Source organism: Trichophyton verrucosum (assembly GCF_000151505.1).
Source record: "Trichophyton verrucosum HKI 0517 chromosome Unknown contig00264_1.f1.exp, whole genome shotgun sequence".
Classification (NCBI taxonomy): Eukaryota; Fungi; Ascomycota; class Eurotiomycetes; order Onygenales; family Arthrodermataceae; genus Trichophyton; species Trichophyton verrucosum.
Genome location: NW_003315476.1, coordinates 19,104 through 35,980, shown reverse-complemented (window position 1 = coordinate 35,980; position 16,877 = coordinate 19,104). Strand labels below are relative to the sequence as shown.

Here is a 16,877-nt window from a genome sequence, read left to right as displayed (position 1 = left end):
ACACTTACTGCTTTGGGGCTCCACCGATGACGCAGTGACTAAGCGGTCTTGGGCATGTTTTAGAGGTGCCACGTGCAATCCACATGACAAAGCATCAACCTCAACTTCCAATACTTCCTTACTTTAACTGAGAGGACAACTCGAGATGAACTAACATCTCAGCTTCAAACGCTTTTGCCATACTTTTTGTATTCATGGGGACCATGCACTAGGACCCAAGACCACCAAGCTGGAGGACTAGGTGGGACCTGATATTCAGAGGGCTAACTAACTAACTAGTCAACTAACATACCTATAACTAGAGAATTACTTCTCCAAAGGGTGAGAAAAGGCAAGCCAGCCCACGAATCATGGCTCCTAAGAGCGCCTTGAAGGCAATCAGGGCGGATCTAGATGCAGGAGACTACTCCCAGGCAGCTGTAAAGGCATCTGAGCTTTGCACTCAAGATCCCAAAAACTATCACGCGTATGTTGCTGCGGTAGTTCGTTCCCCTGTCGCTACTTAATGCAACTGCTGATTCAAACGCAACCTTATAAGGCACATCTTCTTAGGCCTAGCCAGAGAGAAGCTTAACGAGTACGATGCATCTGAAAAAGCGTATGAGTCGGCTATCAAGATAAAAGATAGCGATAAGACTGCCTGGCAGGGCCTGGTGGCACTCTACGAGTCACAGGGCCGGAAAAGGTTGGAGGCATATGAGACAGCTGTAGAGCGCCTCTGCAATATCTTTGCGGATACGTATGCATACCTGCTATGCCTCTTGAAGTATAATGATGAAATGACTAACCCTTTTGCTAGTGAGGAGTATGGCCGAGCTCATGGAGTGCTGGAAAAATATATCAACTTTGTGAAATTGCATGGGTCGAAGCTTCAGTATATCCATGCCCTTCAACTACGGCTACCCACTAGCCCGATCTACAAGTGTGTAGAGGGGTTGGCCCCTAGACCTTCAGAGACATATCTGCGTGTAGCTGAGCTCGCCGAGCAGGAAGAGAAAGAGTTCATCAATCGTGAGATAGGTGAGCGTAGGACTAGGCTAGGCGCAAGGATTGATCAGGTTACTACTGAAGTAAAACGTGAAGCTTTCAACCGCAGTGTACTCAACGAGCTATACCAAGGGATTATTGATTGGACACATGATGACGAGACACGCCGTTACTATGAAGAAAAGCTGCTTCAGAGACATTATGACCACCTCCGCATTCTTCCTTCCAAGGAGAAACCCACAGGCAGAGAATTGGTTGTGAAGGCGGCGCGCGATATGGTAATTATCAAACACCCGTTCGAGCTGGCTTGGAGAATTACATTCGACTGGACCGACACCGAAGAACTCTCTAGTCTAGATGTTACCCTGCTTAGGGATTTCATCCGCTTGTTTCCCGACCATGGCCTTAGTAAGATTCTCAACGGCTTTCTCTATACTAACCTTTCCCCATTTCCTTATCAAAACCTATACAATGATGTTGATGGAACGAACACGACCGAGAACCCTGAAATAGAGGCCCAATATATGGTAGCAGATCATCTGTTAATAATGGCAGAGGGCTTAGACCAAGCTTCTGACTCGGTCTTGGCTCATCGAATCATGGGGGCAGTATATTCTCATCTTGGGGAATTCCAGACGGTTATCAAGGTCTCTCGGAGTGGCTTGGCCATCAACTCTACAATAAGACATGACACCGGACTTAAACTCCAGAACATTGATGATTCATTGAATATCTTGCTTGCTACTGCCCTAATCCCACATCAGTCCCCAAGACATCACCCGGAAGCTAAAGCCATATTTCAAGATATACTTTCAAGGAAGCCCCAAGAAGATAACTGCCTTCTTGGGCTAGGGCTGATCCTGGAGGAGAGCCACGACTTTGCTGCCGCTATGGATTTACTAGCTCAAGCATTGATCAGAGATGAAAATAATGCCAAGGTCCGCAGCGAGTTATTCTGGTGCAAGGTGCAAAACGGGGAACTGGCGGCTGCCTTGAAAGGGTTCGAGGAAACCTTGCCCCTTGTTCAATGCCCGGGTTCACGCTGGCATAACTTAAGGGCTGAAGTTTTATACCGCATCGGTTTTTGTGAGTGGGAGCTGGATCCATCCCCTTCAGCAAGAAAAACCCGCAATGGCGCTTACTCCAAGTTTCTGGCCGCCATTCAGGCGGATATGAACTATGCACCAGCCTATTCTAGCCTCGGGGTGTATTATGCCGATTACAAGAAGGATAAGAAGAGATCCCAGAGATGCTTTCATAAGGCCGTGGAACTCTCATCTTCTGAGGTAATGGCAGCTGAGCGCTTAGCACGAGAATTCGCTGCTCAAGGTGACTGGGATCTGGTTGAGGCCATTGCTCAAAGAGTTGTGGATTCAGGCAAAGCAAAGCCTTCTCCAGGATCCAAGAGGCCTGGCTATAGCTGGCCTTTCGCTGTCTTAGGTGTTGTTGAAATAAACAGACAACTCTACGCAAAGAGTATTGTCCATTTTCAAACGGCACTAAGAATATCGCCCAATGATTACCAGTGCTGGGTGGGCTTGGGTGAAAGCTATTATAACTCAGGGCGATACATTGCGGCTACCAGAGCATTCAGGAATGCGCAATCATTGGAATGCACTTTGCCGGAGTCTGAACGAGGACAAATATGGTACTCTAAGTATATGATGGCGAATTTAGAAAGAGAGCTCGGGAATTACGCGCAGGCAATAATGATGTATGAAGATGTCACACATCTGAGAATTGAGGAGTTTGGGGTATCTGTTGCATTGCTGCAAACTCTTACTGAGAGTGCATGGAAGGCAGCTGAGTCCGGTTTTTTTGGGGAAGCCACTGAGACAGCGAAGCGAGCAATCGAGACCGGCTTATCTATTACAAATTACCACCCTAACGGATTCAACTTATGGAAGTCAATTGGTGATGCTTTCTCTATATTTTCCTGGATAAGCAACAAGTCGTCATATTTACCAATCGCACCTTTTAGGGCAGTACTCAAAACGACTTGCGACGTTACCGCTTTCAACATTCTTTCCAACCTTGACGGAATTGGGGAGAACTTTGACACGTTGTTTGAAAGTTTGCTGGGTAGTAACGAAACGGCCCAGGTCATTTCCATATATTCAACTATTCTAGCCTTCAAGTATGCGCTATCTGCTACCGCAAAAGATACCCACGCCCAGGCATTAGCCTGGTATAATCTAGGTTGGGCTGAGTATAGAGCTCACATGCAACGATCATCGTTTTTGAAAGGCCCAAGAAGTAATAAGCGGACAGGGTTCATCAAAGCTGCAACTCGGTGTTTTAAAAAGGCAATCGAACTTGAAGCTGGCAATGCTGATTTTTGGAATGCACTGGGTATTGCTACTGCGTCACAAAGTCCAAAGGTAGCCCAGCATGCGTTCGTTCGTAGTCTTCACCTCAACGAGCGGAATGCATTCGTATGGGCTAATCTTGGAGCATTTTATCTCCTAAATGATGATTATCAATTAGCAAATGAAGCGTTCACTCGCTCGCAATCTGCTGACCCAGACCACTCAAATGCCTGGCTAGGCCAGGGATTATTGGCCATGCTTATTGGAGATGCTGTCGAGGCAAGGGAACTATTTACACATGCGTTTGGGCTTGGGAATTCGAGTGGAGCTTTTGCAAAGCAGCAATATGCCATATCTATGTTTGATGACATCAGTAGTAGTCCCGAACCTACACCAGCTCAACTACTCCAACCCTTATTTGGCCTACGTCAGCTGCGCTCCGTGGACCCTTCTGAACTATTCCATTACCATCTCTCATCACTTTTTGCGGAACGGACCGGAGACCTTGAAGACTGCATTTCAGACTTAGAGACGGTGTGTTCAGGGGTGGAGGCGGCATATGAGTCAACAGAGTCCATCGGTTCGCTGCTAAAGTATGCCCAAGCGTCTGCTGACTTGGCGCGAATACAGCTGGGGCGCCTTGAATATAAAGAAGCTGCAGACAGTGCAGAAACAGCACTAAATTTGATGGTAGAAGAAGGGATACATGAATGCCATGGTGGACTATATCAAGTGATTAGACTATCAGCCCATTTAACAGCTGGCCTGGCATTCTACTATCTTGGTCGAATGGATGAATCTATTGAGATGTTCCGTGATGCGATTCAAGGGGCTAATAATTCACCAGATGTTACATGCCTGCTTGCGCAGGTACTGTGGGCAAAGGGCGGAGACGAGGAGAGGCTAGTTGCTCGAGAACAACTTTTCGAGTGTGTTGAAAAATACCCAGAACACGTGGGAGCTATCACTCTGCTAGGAGTCATTGGCCTTCTAGATACGGATGAGGACACCATTGAGGCTGTAGAGTCGGATCTCCAAGCCATGAGGGCAAGGACTGATCTAGATACTCATAGCATCGGAAAAATTGTGAAATTGCTCGCAAGCATCCCAGCTCTAAGATATGAGGCAGAAGCAGAGGCAACGCGCACCTCTGAAATGCTGAAGCAAGCCACGACGTCGGTAATGATATCACCAAGCCAGCCACAAGGCTGGATGGCCCTTTCTTCAGTGTCTACTGAAAGGTACGCTGCCGAAATGGCTGTTCGAACAGCACTTGTCAGCATTCCGCCTCGTGGAAAGCTCGACGCCGAGGCTCTTTGCCAGGCATATTCACTGGTAGGAACAAGGAAAAGCGCATTAAGCGGGGTTATGGTGGCGCCTTGGTCTAAAAATGGCTGGGACGAGTTGATCCAATGTTGTTCCTGAAGCTGGTCCGTATGACCCGGTGGATTTTGCCTTTATGAGTAATTAATATTCAGAATGTCACGACCATTCCCAGGGCTAACTAAATTATTCAACTGATAGTTTCAGGGGGGTTCAATGCTGATAGAAGTCTAGCTTTCCGGCCAGTTTTCCATTGACGGTCTAACCCTTCAATTTTACCTCCAAGGACGGTGACACACTCTGGGTCCAACAGGGCCGTTCCACGAGCGACAATAGCATTAGTGATCAGTAGCTTCGTTCCAATTGCCGTTTCCCCTAACTTTATTGCACGTAGAGGCTTCAACTCTATGGCTACCACCTTAGTGCCTCTGCAGTCCTGAAGTATGAGGCGATGCGGCCCCCCTAATTTTGAATCCTGCCCAGAACTAGCAGAGGGAGCCAATTGCCTTGCGCTTTCGCCTGTAGTGTTGATGGGGCTGTTTCCTTCTTCAGCCTGGACGGCCTGTGGCACCGTTCTAATAACTTCTCTACCCCTAATTGATTCACCTCTCTCAATCCTCTCAATGGCTTCCACCTGGCTCCATACACTGCTTCCTATGTCTTCTATGTCAAGAATTTGGACAGGAACAGGGCCAGATATACGCCTTTCTTTGATGCTGGCGTTAGAGATATCTGTAGGCAGTACGTGCCTCGCGTTCGATACTGGTATCTCAAGTGATCTCGTAAAGTCGGAGGCAAGTAGTCGGAACAACGCTGTTTGAGTTAGAGCTGGGAGAGGCGTGATTCCAGGTCGCTGGGTAGAAAGCAGCTCTGAGAGCCATACTTCAGAAACTGGAAGGGACCTCGTACTCAATAGGTGTTTCTTTATGTAGGCATGTGGCTCTGGTGCCATCTTCTCCTATTAATATAACTATGACTGATGCGATGCAAAACAACGGAGCTGGATGTCCTCCGTACGCGCGAAGTCAAACAAAACCGTTGCAGGTTAGGTAATCTGCTTACCTAAGTCAGTTAGCCAACTAAGTACATAATTACCAACTACGCACGGACCACAACTCTGAACTACTTACTAACAAACCACTTTCGCCTTGATGGCTACTGACCTACATTCCTACATAACCCCCAGCGTCATACTCCCGGAGCACAAACAGTATTATTATATTTTGGATGATGCACTCCAAAAGAATAACTTTATAACGCTTCCTAGTTCTATAATGTCAACAGTATCCTCTCCTCGCCCGTCAATAGCGTCCGCTCGATCCCCGACACCAGCATCATCTCGCCGCCCTTCGGTCGAAAGCGCCAACTTCGCTCCCAGAACAGACCTTCCAAGTAATGCTCTACGACGTAACAGGGCTGCCTTACGAGACTATTATAACCTGCACCCAGGCAGAACTGAACCCTCAAATCAATCAAGGGCAAGGAGTGTTCCACCTACACCAGATGGCGCACGTCCCATAAACCAAATCTCGAACAGTGAGCTTGACAGCCCAAATTTCGATCCAGATGACTATGTGTCCCATTTACTCGCTACTTCATCCTTGGCTACTATATTACGGGCTGAAAACTCCCTTGTGAGTGACATCAAGACTCTGGATGGAGAACGAAAGGCCTTAGTCTATGACAATTACTCGAAGCTTATAAAAGCTGTTGAAACTATCGGGAAAATGAGGTCAATACTAGAGGAGGAAGGAACTCCTGTTTTAATGACAAAAACACTAGCTCCTGCAGTTGGATTTATTGCAGAGACAGCAATGTCACTTATTCGAGAGCAGCAAGAGCTAAGACCATCTACCAATAAACCAGCACAAGCAAGCGCGACACAGAATGAAACAGCAGTCAAGCCCGAAAAGGCAACCGTGTTATGGGCATTGGACTCCCCAAGACGGTTGAAACGATTATTGGACTCCGGAAAAAGAGATGACGCTGAGCAAGATTGGAGCGAGATACAGTCCCTGCTTTCAAAATGGGGTGAAGTTAAGGGGGTTAAAGAGCTTCGAGCTGAGTGTGAACTACTCATTGTCAAGAAGGAACTGCCAGAAGCATGAGGTATCACTTCTGCCCAGTTTATACTGATGACTTCGTCTGTATAAAAGACTAGGGTGCTTTTGTTTCTGCTAAAACGAAGAAATTGAAAAGTAGGATACATCAGTATCTCGCACTCTCGTATCTATCTCACCGTCTTTATATGCTGCGACGAGAACTGGTATTCAGCAGCTTAACCCCATATTTCAATGTCGGAATAGTAGTATTGAACATACTATCGGGGAGCTTGCGACCATATATCTCCGGAGCGGAATTCAATACTGCGAATCTTTCTTTTACGATAATATATGTCATGGACAATAAATTCATCATTTTGGGTGATGGCAAGGCAGGTCACTGCATCACTTCCCGATCACTCCATTACTGGGCGTAGGTTCAGCTATTTGATGTCTAGATAGCAGTTTTGATTACTTACGTACACGATATGTTTCCATTTCGGCGGCTAACTTATTAACTGGTTACCAAAATCAATTGTCAACTAACTCACCATTGGTTCATTTAGTCGCACGACAGTTAATTAACTAGTTGGATAATAATAATAAAACTAACAAGTTAGTTAAGTACCCTCATATATAACAGGTGACCTCCGTTTTCCGTACTAATTTTTGCCGACAAAGTAACGAGAAATATTAACATATCACGTTCATACCTCTTCCCGATAATGTCCACCACCACAAATTCCAGCAGCATCTCTACCATATTTCTCGACCAGCCTCCCAGTTGTCTCCAGTTTTGTCCCACGGCCCCTAATTTCCTGGTAATTGGAACATATCTCTTGACAGTCGATGAATCTGATGCCAATGCATCGTCACCTGAGTCGTCCCGCTCAGGCAGCCTTCAGTTATTCAAACTAGATACCCAGACTTATCGCCTGTAAGTTTATCCCCTAGCAGTGTCACCTTCCTTTCACTGAGCTCCTAGTAATTTCGTATAAATGGATATAAGTCACTCACAGCGTCCAGCTGCCAGATTCAACGGCTGTCGCTCTCCCATGCCGTATTTGACCTTCAGTTTTCTATACACGACCCTTCCCTCTTTGCTGTTGCATTGAGTGCAGGGAAAGTGTCTTTATATAAAATTGAGAAACACCCGCAAAGCGCAGGACTGGAAGTATCTCTATGTCTTCTGAATACCCTCAGAGTCCGCGATGATGACACGAAGCTCAATTTATTCCTGGCTTGGATTCCGCCCTTTCCTGTGGAAGCGGACGATAGTGTAGCTCCTATTGTTGGTTTTGCCGTCTCATTTTCTGATGGACAGATCTCTGTTTTCCAGAAGCATGATGCATACCCTACGATTGAACAAGAGTCGATAAAAGAAACTCGTGTGGAAGGTATGCCAATTGAAGTATGGTATTTAGCATTCCAAAGGCAATACAATGGTCAACTTTCTCTTTTCAGTGGGGATGATTTCAATCAAGTTCGGAAAATTACCTTTACGAACGACCCAGATTTGGACATCGACACTGTTCCGATGAACGATCGGGGACGTTATCATGAAGGTGGGGTTACTGCAATCTTGCCACTATGCAACCAAGATGGAGAGGCCATTATTCTCACGGGAAGCTATGATCAACACGTTCGAGTCTATCAGTTTGGAGCTCGCGGACAAATACTTACTGATCTAAATCTCGGTGGAGGCGTTTGGAGACTGAAACTTCTCCGAGTTGAGAACAATACCGTGGAGAGATCGCAGGGAATATTGACTAGCTATCTTATCCTGGCTAGCTGTATGCACGGCGGTGCCCGTGTAATCCGTGTAGTTCATTATTCGAGGCACCCAAAGGTTGGGAGTACATGGGGTATCAACATCATTGCTCAGTTCACAGAACATAAGAGCATGAATTATGCTTCAGATGTCTGGCAGGATTACAACGAGCCATCTAAACTGCTATGTTTGTCAAGCAGCTTCTATGATAAAAGAATTTGCATATGGGAAGCCAAGATACAAAATGATGAGGAAACAACCCGAATGAACGAAAGAGATAAAACATGATACAATGGTGGCCGTGAGAAATAATGAAAATTACTGGCATTCACAGCTTAGTTCTCGAGAAGTGTAATATCAAAAATGGTATCTAATTTTCTTCTTTCTTTCTTTTTTTACTTGTTAAACTATAGTTTCAAGGTCCCTGGCGTATCCGATCGTATTTTCGATTACAGACCCCGTTGTTAATGTGATTTCTTTGCCAGTCTTCTGAGGAGTATTCTGCTCCTCCTGGTCTTGTTGACTAGGGAAGTATACCCGCCCATCTTTCAAAGTCCACCCTCGTTCTTTAGCAAACTCCACAACGGCGCCTTCGGAGTCGAGGAACAATAGATTTTTGGCGTTAGACACGGGAAGCGATGGGTACGCCTTTTCAGAGCAGTCTGCAATTTCGCTTCGAATGGTACCAACAAGTATCTATCCACAGGAAGTTAGCGTCTGTTACCAAAACTGAAAGTAACGAAAGATGGAAGGGGTGGAAATACTGATGAGAATAGCCCAAAGTCTTCTGATGGAACCCTTTCAGACTTAGTCTCACGCCAGACCTTATCATAGCTACCTTCCATCAAGCTCCTCTCCAGCTCAACGGGGTACTTAATGTACGGGTCAGTCTCCACGGGATGGCCCTTCAAAGATGCTTCCACGACCAGGCCCTCCAGGACAGTATGAAACTCAGTGTTGTTTCCCATGCTCAAGAGCAACAGCAGGTAAAGCCCGGTTATCTTGCTTCGTTGGCTTGTTTTTAAGTTTATCTCAGCATCTTCCGCAAAGGCTGCCTGTAGGTGCCTTTCAGTGTCGTAAAACGGCTGTAGTTGCTGATAATATCGAGTAAAGGAAGGGGCATCTTTCTGTCGTATTGATGTAATGGCACCAAGCTCGAGGATTTCACGAGCAAGGGAGATGAGTGGATGAGGGGTCGAACTGGTGGGAATGAGAGCATTTAGCTGAAGAAGTGCTCGCTTTGCACGGCTTAAGAGCGCGGCCGTTCTATCCACATGCTTCTGATCTAGAGTCTGGTGCAAATCCCGAATCATAGCACGGAGCTCTTCGTCGGCCATGACGAAAGTGTTGGTAGATCAAACGAATAGCAAACCGGGGTAGCAAAACCCAGTGCTCAAGTGCTGCTAAGTAGTATGGTAGATGTCGGCAGCTACAGGTTGGTTGGCCTTTGTTGGTGATGATTCAACGTCGGGCTGGAGCTTAGGTAAGGGGATCTGCTTATATAAGCATCTCGCGGCTAGACATTTATCCTTGCCGCGAATATGAATCACGTGAAGCTAGGCTGAGTCATTTCATCTGGTGGCTTGGACCAACTGCTTAAAATAACAACATTGGGTACGAAGTACTTATACTTTCCGCACAGGTATGAATAAGAGTAACTCCGGTCTATTATTTCTTTGACAGCAATAATAAGAGCTGTCACCACGTCTGTGGGCACATTCCCTATTTAAACTCCGTGCCGAGCGCCGCTTCGGACGTACCATGCATCCCTCACCCACGCTGCCATAGCGGCTGATTATTGACGCATTGCGAAAGTGGATGAATGCCCTCCAGCCTCTCGGGCTGTTCGTTGGTTCAAGGAGACCCAGAACATGACTATGTTGGCGATTTCCGACTGGGATCTGTCCCCACTAGCCAACACTTTGGGCCACTTAACTCAGTTACAATTGGTGACTGCTGCCCGCTGACAGCTTTTTTGGCTCGCAAGCGCCAACAATTTCCTTGAGCAGTATCTGACAAATGCTACTTTAATTACAGGTCAGACAACAGCGAGGGTGAAAAGTGAAAGGAGCCGAAACATATTTACGTCAAACAGCGCTCTGTGATCGACGGCCATCCGTGCTCGTGTTATATGCAGCTAGGTTGATCATCTCAACGCTTCAACCACTCATACTTATTTTCCAACCAAGAAAAATAAGCAGCATGAATCTGGAGGATTCACGCCTAGTCCCCTCAAACCCGAAGCGGCTCTTGGCATAGTTTTGCTTGTGGTACGACGCCAATGCCATCTGCTCAGCCTTTCTTGTATTAATTTTTTTTCCTCTCCCCTTATCATTCTGAAGTGTGATCGAGTTAAGCCAAGCCAGTTGGTCCAGAAAGGATGAGAGATATAAAGCAGTTGTCCACCCAGTCTCTAGCAGTGAGATTCTAAGAGCTTCAATTGCACTCGATCTCCAGCACCCCAATACTATAGCCCACAACTCCCATTTACCTATACCGTTCAATATGACTTTTGCAGAGTCCTTCCTTCAAGGCTTCTCTACCGTACACAACTCAATAGGGTACAAAAAAGGGTACAATTTTATTCTTTGGTTTATATTTGCTGGAGCCCTCCTTGGATTCACTCTTGCTCGTTTCTCATTCCTGAACTTTGACGTCTTTGAGAGTGATTCTGTTCCTGGACAATGGTACTTCACGCGCATGGGTCGTGATAAAGTTGGTCTCCTTCTGCATCTTGCCGCTGTGCTACCATGCGGAATTCTTGTCATCTTCCAATTTATTCCGATCATTCGACACAAGTGGATATTGTTCCACCGTATCAATGGCTACATCATCTTTATTCTGCTTTTGATTTCACACGCTGGCGCCCTTATGATTATGGAACACTCCTTTGGTGGTGGCGTGGATATCCAGTCTGCTGTGATTACACTTGTCATAGCCTGCACAGTTTCCTTCTGCCTCGCACTCTACAACATCCGCTGCAAACAACTCGAACAACATCGTGCCTGGATGTTACGCACTATGTTCTACATGGGCTGTATCATTACCATCCGAATCTGCCTCATCATCTCTGCGTCTATTCTTGGAGCCCTCCCGAATCTACGCCACGACGTGTGGTCATGCGATCAAGTCCGGTTCACTTTCTTAAATGGTGCTTCAGATGCTCTTACTGCTTCGGAAAAGCTAGCAAAGCTCTTCCCGCAATGTACCGCACCAAACTCTACAAACATCATGGTTCCAGTCCCTGCTTCACTTAACCTAAGCAACCCTGCTTCGGCTGGTGCAGCATTCAACCTCAGTTTTGGTACGGCTATCTGGATATCCTTTATGCTTCACGCACTTGGTGTTGAAATATATCTCCGCCTTACCCCTAAGGAAGCAGAGCGCCTTCGTCAGATCAGTTATGAGCGTCAGCTGGCTGCTGGTTTCAAGAATCCAGGCAGCGCAGGCTTGGTCGTTGAGAAATTGGGAGATGCGGATCCATGGAAAGGACCCGTTTAGGACTATCCTCCTGCCTGCTGATTAAGTGTATTTCATTTGTTAAAGGTGTTGAAATGTCGTCTTTCCATCATTTTTAGAGTATTTTCGTTGATAAAATAGAGACACATGATTAACGATTTTACAATTCTGTATGAAATGCGTATGGCCCGAGAGTGCAATATCACCAGTGATCCATCGACTACTACGTATAGTCATCATTCGATGCAAGATTGCCGAATGTGTAAGATCTTACAAAAAACCAATCCGCAAGCCCTCGGCATATTCTATCGTTGTAAACATCAGTAAATCAGGACAAAGCTCATCGTTACATATTATTACTGTCGGGTTATTCCATATGTTGAACTATCTTAGCTAAGATTCGAAAATTAGGGGTTCCAACTCCAGTTACCGGGTCCCAACCTTCGGTGGCATTCCAGCTTGCATACGGCACCGCCGGAGTGCTCCCGTTAGTTGAACTATAACCAACGCACCCTTTCGATCCTCCGTGAACAATATCTGTAAACCCTTCCCTGCCCTTTCCGTATATGAAAGGGTTTAAATAGCCCAGGACTGGCTTGTTGGCGCGTAAACGGATGGCATTGAGATTGGCAATAATGGCGGCGAAGGCGGGAGCCGATGCACTGGAGAGGTTAGTAAAATTGGATTCTTATAACACAACTAGTTACATTACACCCGAAAGTATTTCTGGAACCGAGGATGGACATCTAACCTTGTTCCAGAGACCGTGATCACTTTTCCGTGGTCATAGATCGCAAAATTGGCCCCTTGGGCTGAGACATCGGGAATTCCACGCCCTTTAGGATTATAGAGCCCTTTCCACTGATCTCCAAGTTTATCCAGATAATGCTGAACAGCATCATTTTGGTATACTGGACGAGAATGGCGATCTGAAAATCCACCGGATGAGAACCCAATAGCTCGCTCAGGGTTGATTTTAAAAGTTGCGCCAACAGAGGTGACAAATGGACAGCTGGCTGGGAAAGTAGGATTGAAGCGGGTAATCTTCTTTTTACCATTTGTTAAGCAAGATGAGCCGACACCACTATCTCCGCTACTGAAAATAACCGAGACCCCGCGGGCACCTAGTTGAGCAAATAGGTTGCAAGTTGCATGGGAAAACCTTTCAGGTACGCTCTGTTCATTTTCTCCGTAGGATGTTGAGAGGACTGCGGGAAGTGCTTCCTGAGGTAAACTTAGAAGGTAATGCAATTGATCTAGGTATGGTTCGTTTGAATTATGTTCTTGTTCAGGTTGATCAAGATCCGGAACAAGGGGACCTCTACCGCTAGTTGTATAAAACACTGCTGATGCATTCGATAGACCAAGAGCATACTCAATGTCTAGGCTTGCTTCAATGCTGTTTCTGGTGGAGTTTTGTAGATTTTGGCCGTTTCCAATGTGTGCCACAGAAAAGTTAGCACCTTTCATTTCAGGTGCATAGAGCTCAAGGAATTTGTAAAAGTCGCTATATCGGGCGTATTGGTCCAGATAGCCTGAGATCCCAATGACATTTCTGCAGTCCGGCTTGGCTACGTAGTCTCCCATTTTGTAAAGCTCTCGTAAACATCTTGGAGTTATCGTAGCATTGCAATTTTCGGTTGCATTAGTAGACGAATAGATGACTTGTAGGCTAGCGACCGAGTTGGCGTGTTTCTTTGGTTTCCCGAACTTCGTAGTCGGTTGTATCATATAAACATGGCGCGCCAGACGAGATGGGACGGAGTATTTTAAAGTCCTGATCATGGAGATTCCTGGGTCTTGTACGTCATGAAAGTAATAAAACCGGGTTTGAAGCATCCTTTCAGCTTGGGAGATTGAAATGACAAAATGTATCCAGTCTCCATCGTCCACAATTGACCGTTTAGGGACGCCAGATTCTTCAAGCCAGGATAATATCAAGTTCGAAGTCTCCCGGCGTGGGCGGAGAAGACCTTTCAGATCCCTCCTGGACAAGTGCTTGCCATAGTTTCGATGACCTGGAGTTGAAATGTCGAGAACTATTTGCTCAAATGTACGAGTGTTCCGTTGGCCCACAGCCAAGTTCATGCGAACGGAGGTTTCGGGGGATGGGGGATTCCCCTGAACCCATCCTTCAGGAATAGCAGGAAGATCTTCAACAACAGTGCGATATGTATTTGGCAAGGCTACAGTCATGGTAAGAAAGAGAGGTATAACACTGTGCCATCGTAGTAGCATCTTTAAAAAATTTGGCTGATGTTCACGCTCCAGATGCACTGGCGGAGCAATATTCGACCTCAGTACCCACAATATAAAGCAGCAGAGATAAGTACTCCAAAATCAAGGACTGGAAACGGCAGCTCTTTTATAAGGGTGTAAGTGAGGGGCCTGCTTCCTTGTGACAGGCTATGCAGTTCTGTCTATTGTATTCATTGTGAATATTAGGTCGTATCTGTGGCACTGTCGAGAATAAGAGGACTTACAGTATATAAAACCCCGCTTCACCTGTACCATAGTCAGCCAAGCAAAGAGAAAACCACAATTCATAGCCCACGGCCCTTATATCCAAATAAGTATTCCACATAATTTTATGAAGCACAGCTGTTTAACATATAGGTTTTCCAGTTCTCGTAGAGGTATATATATACCCAGAAGCCTTGGAGTATTGAGGAGTACGACATAATGAAATTCTAGAAGCATGGGTAGTTAGTATAAGGCTAGTATTTCCAATAACTTGTGAGATCGAGCAGAGTACTAACCTTCCACTATTCATTAATGCACCGCTGGTCTTGGAGATAATCGACAGACAAGCGTGAATGTCGGCTAACTAATTCCTACAAATTAAGGGGTTTCAAGTTTCAAAATCTGCAGACCAACTGGTTATTGTAACAAGCTGTATAGGGAGGAATTAATTGTGGCCGTCGGACTCACACTTGAAACCATTTTATGTGCAGGTTGGAGGAATTCCTTTCCTTGACCTTGAAATAAAAATAAAACTAAACTAAACTAATTTAAGGTTTAACTTAACATTAACTAAATAAGAGAGACTCCCTAACTTGCTAGTTAACCTTAAACCAAAAAAATCTTAATGCCCTTTGAACCAAGCCAAAGAGGGCTGATTAATTTAATCACGTGATAACCCGTCAGCTCATAGCTATATGAAACTCTGATTGTTTCTCTCTGTGGATAGTGGAAATCCTTCAAGTATGAAAGCAGAAAGCACCCATGGATGGTAAACGACCACCGAATCCTACGGCCCGATCGTATATTGGAGCTTATTACCCCAGCCATGAAGGCAGCCACACAGTATTATCAGCCCAACAGTCTCCTGCCGCTAGGCACATGATTAATGCTATAAATACCAGCCTGCCCCCGTATCCATTTCCCACTTTTCCTGTCTGGCAGTCAAAAAATTAGAATAACCTCTACCAGCGTTCAAGTTGCTGCTTTCTGCAATGGCTCCTAACACCATATATATTATCACTGGTGCCAGTAGAGGCATTGGCCTGGGTCTCGCGCTAGCATACATTGCCCGTCCCTCCACCACTGTCATCGGCATCGTTCGTAACGAATCTAGTGCTTCTGCCCTTCTGGAAGCTATGAACCAGTCTCCCAGGGGAAAGAATAGCGTTCTTCGCATTGCTCAACTTGATTTCTCCATGAGACTCACGCCACAGATCATTCGCGAACGTATCAATATTGCCGCGGGCGATTTAAACCACGTCAACACTGTGATATGCGCTGCTGGCCATGTCACTGCTATAATGCCGACTGTTGAAATGGCCGCCGAGCATCTGCGGGAGTGCTTTGAGATTAACACCATTGGGCCCTTGATGGTTCTCCAAGCAGTCCGAGACCTACTAGAGAAGGGAAATGGCGCAACAGGGCTACCGTCAAAGTTCATCGTTCTCTCCTCATCTGTCGGATCCATTGGGCAGATGGAGCCTTTCCCTGGTGGCGCATATGGCCCGAGCAAAGCTGCAGTCAACTATATTGCAAAGTCAATTCATATCCAGATGGCCCAGAGCGGAATTGTTAGCGTAGCGCTTCACCCGGGATGGGTACAGACAAAGATGGGCGACTTTATGGCGAAAGCATGGAACTATGCTGGTGGGCCCCCTGACACTCTGGAAGAAAGTGTTAAAGGCATTATTGCAATCATTGATGAGGCCACCCGTGTTAAATATTCTGGGAAGTTTGTAACTCAGGCTGGAGTGGAGATTCCGTGGTAGTTAACAGGTGGAGGCTAGATTTGATAACCCCTTCCCGTAATATGTATGGCCAAATATGGTACATGAACTCGCCAGAGCCTTTCCCCTTGGGTATGGAGATATGTATGACAAACAAGTCTTTAAACTGTTCGAGGAAAGAGATGCTGCTAAGTGGTTAACTAACTCGTTGACCTAACTAGTTAACTAGTTCATTCTCGAACGCCAGAAACAGATATTTGACTTTTGAGAGTAAAATACTACCACAAGCTACCATATTACACCAAAGGCCTTGAATAGCAAATGGACCATCTGCTTAAACTCGTCGTTGGTTGTAACTATGCAGTGACCTGACATATTGCTTCGCTGTAACGTAATATGCAACGTGCGTAAAATCTTGTCAACCAACTAACAAGACTCTGAAAGGCCAAACATTAACTAATAATAATTGTACGCATCCGCATGTAGCACCAGCTAGTTATATGCAGGTTCCATATATTAATAACTCTAAAGCCCACAACATATCGGTGATACATGAAGCCAGTGTGGGGTAGCAAGCCGTTGTGTATTATGATATTTCCCTGGCTAGGAAGGTTATGAAAATGGTGAAAATTCTCATGAGCTTACGAGACAGGATATATAGCATAGTGCATGGGAGTACAACATGATAATAATACGTCAAAGGGGAAGTAACAGGTTCTATTTCAAATAATTACCGTATGTAGCATATTCCCTTCCTCAGATGGTGGGATCTCAGTAGATGGAAAATATGCAGCAC

The 16,877-nt window shown here is 45.8% G+C and overlaps 8 protein-coding genes across 8 annotated transcripts; 5 read left to right on the top strand and 3 right to left on the bottom strand.

Moving 5' to 3' along the window:
* Positions 1-350: 350 nt before the first annotated feature.
* On the top strand, positions 351-4,721 carry TRV_03126 (uncharacterized protein; the record flags this gene model as incomplete). The annotated part of the gene is made up of 2 exons (XM_003022698.1): positions 351-466; positions 563-4,721. 2 exons carry the CDS (start codon positions 351-353, stop codon positions 4,719-4,721), a joined length of 4,275 nt encoding a protein of 1,424 aa, XP_003022744.1.
* An 88-nt stretch (positions 4,722-4,809) lies between these two features.
* On the bottom strand, positions 4,810-5,571 carry TRV_03125 (uncharacterized protein; the record flags this gene model as incomplete). Its single annotated transcript, XM_003022697.1, has 1 exon — positions 4,810-5,571. The coding sequence occupies one exon, from the start codon at positions 5,569-5,571 to the stop codon at positions 4,810-4,812; it is 762 nt and encodes a 253-aa protein (XP_003022743.1).
* A 322-nt stretch (positions 5,572-5,893) lies between these two features.
* TRV_03124 (uncharacterized protein) lies at positions 5,894-6,727 on the top strand (the record flags this gene model as incomplete). Its single annotated transcript, XM_003022696.1, has 1 exon — positions 5,894-6,727. The coding sequence occupies one exon, from the start codon at positions 5,894-5,896 to the stop codon at positions 6,725-6,727; it is 834 nt and encodes a 277-aa protein (XP_003022742.1).
* Positions 6,728-7,386: 659 nt separating this feature from the next.
* Positions 7,387-8,720, top strand: TRV_03123 (uncharacterized protein; the record flags this gene model as incomplete). The annotated part of the gene is made up of 2 exons (XM_003022695.1): positions 7,387-7,598; positions 7,688-8,720. The coding sequence occupies 2 exons, from the start codon at positions 7,387-7,389 to the stop codon at positions 8,718-8,720; spliced, it is 1,245 nt and encodes a 414-aa protein (XP_003022741.1).
* A 114-nt stretch (positions 8,721-8,834) lies between these two features.
* On the bottom strand, positions 8,835-9,769 carry TRV_03122 (uncharacterized protein; the record flags this gene model as incomplete). Its single annotated transcript, XM_003022694.1, has 2 exons — positions 8,835-9,128; positions 9,197-9,769. 2 exons carry the CDS (start codon positions 9,767-9,769, stop codon positions 8,835-8,837), a joined length of 867 nt encoding a protein of 288 aa, XP_003022740.1.
* Positions 9,770-10,937: 1,168 nt separating this feature from the next.
* TRV_03121 (uncharacterized protein) lies at positions 10,938-11,933 on the top strand (the record flags this gene model as incomplete). Its single annotated transcript, XM_003022693.1, has 1 exon — positions 10,938-11,933. One exon carries the CDS (start codon positions 10,938-10,940, stop codon positions 11,931-11,933), a length of 996 nt encoding a protein of 331 aa, XP_003022739.1.
* A 666-nt stretch (positions 11,934-12,599) lies between these two features.
* TRV_03120 (uncharacterized protein) lies at positions 12,600-14,087 on the bottom strand (the record flags this gene model as incomplete). The annotated part of the gene is made up of 1 exon (XM_003022692.1): positions 12,600-14,087. One exon carries the CDS (start codon positions 14,085-14,087, stop codon positions 12,600-12,602), a length of 1,488 nt encoding a protein of 495 aa, XP_003022738.1.
* Positions 14,088-15,346: 1,259 nt separating this feature from the next.
* On the top strand, positions 15,347-16,123 carry TRV_03119 (toxin biosynthesis ketoreductase, putative; the record flags this gene model as incomplete). The annotated part of the gene is made up of 1 exon (XM_003022691.1): positions 15,347-16,123. One exon carries the CDS (start codon positions 15,347-15,349, stop codon positions 16,121-16,123), a length of 777 nt encoding a protein of 258 aa, XP_003022737.1.
* Positions 16,124-16,877: the final 754 nt, after the last annotated feature.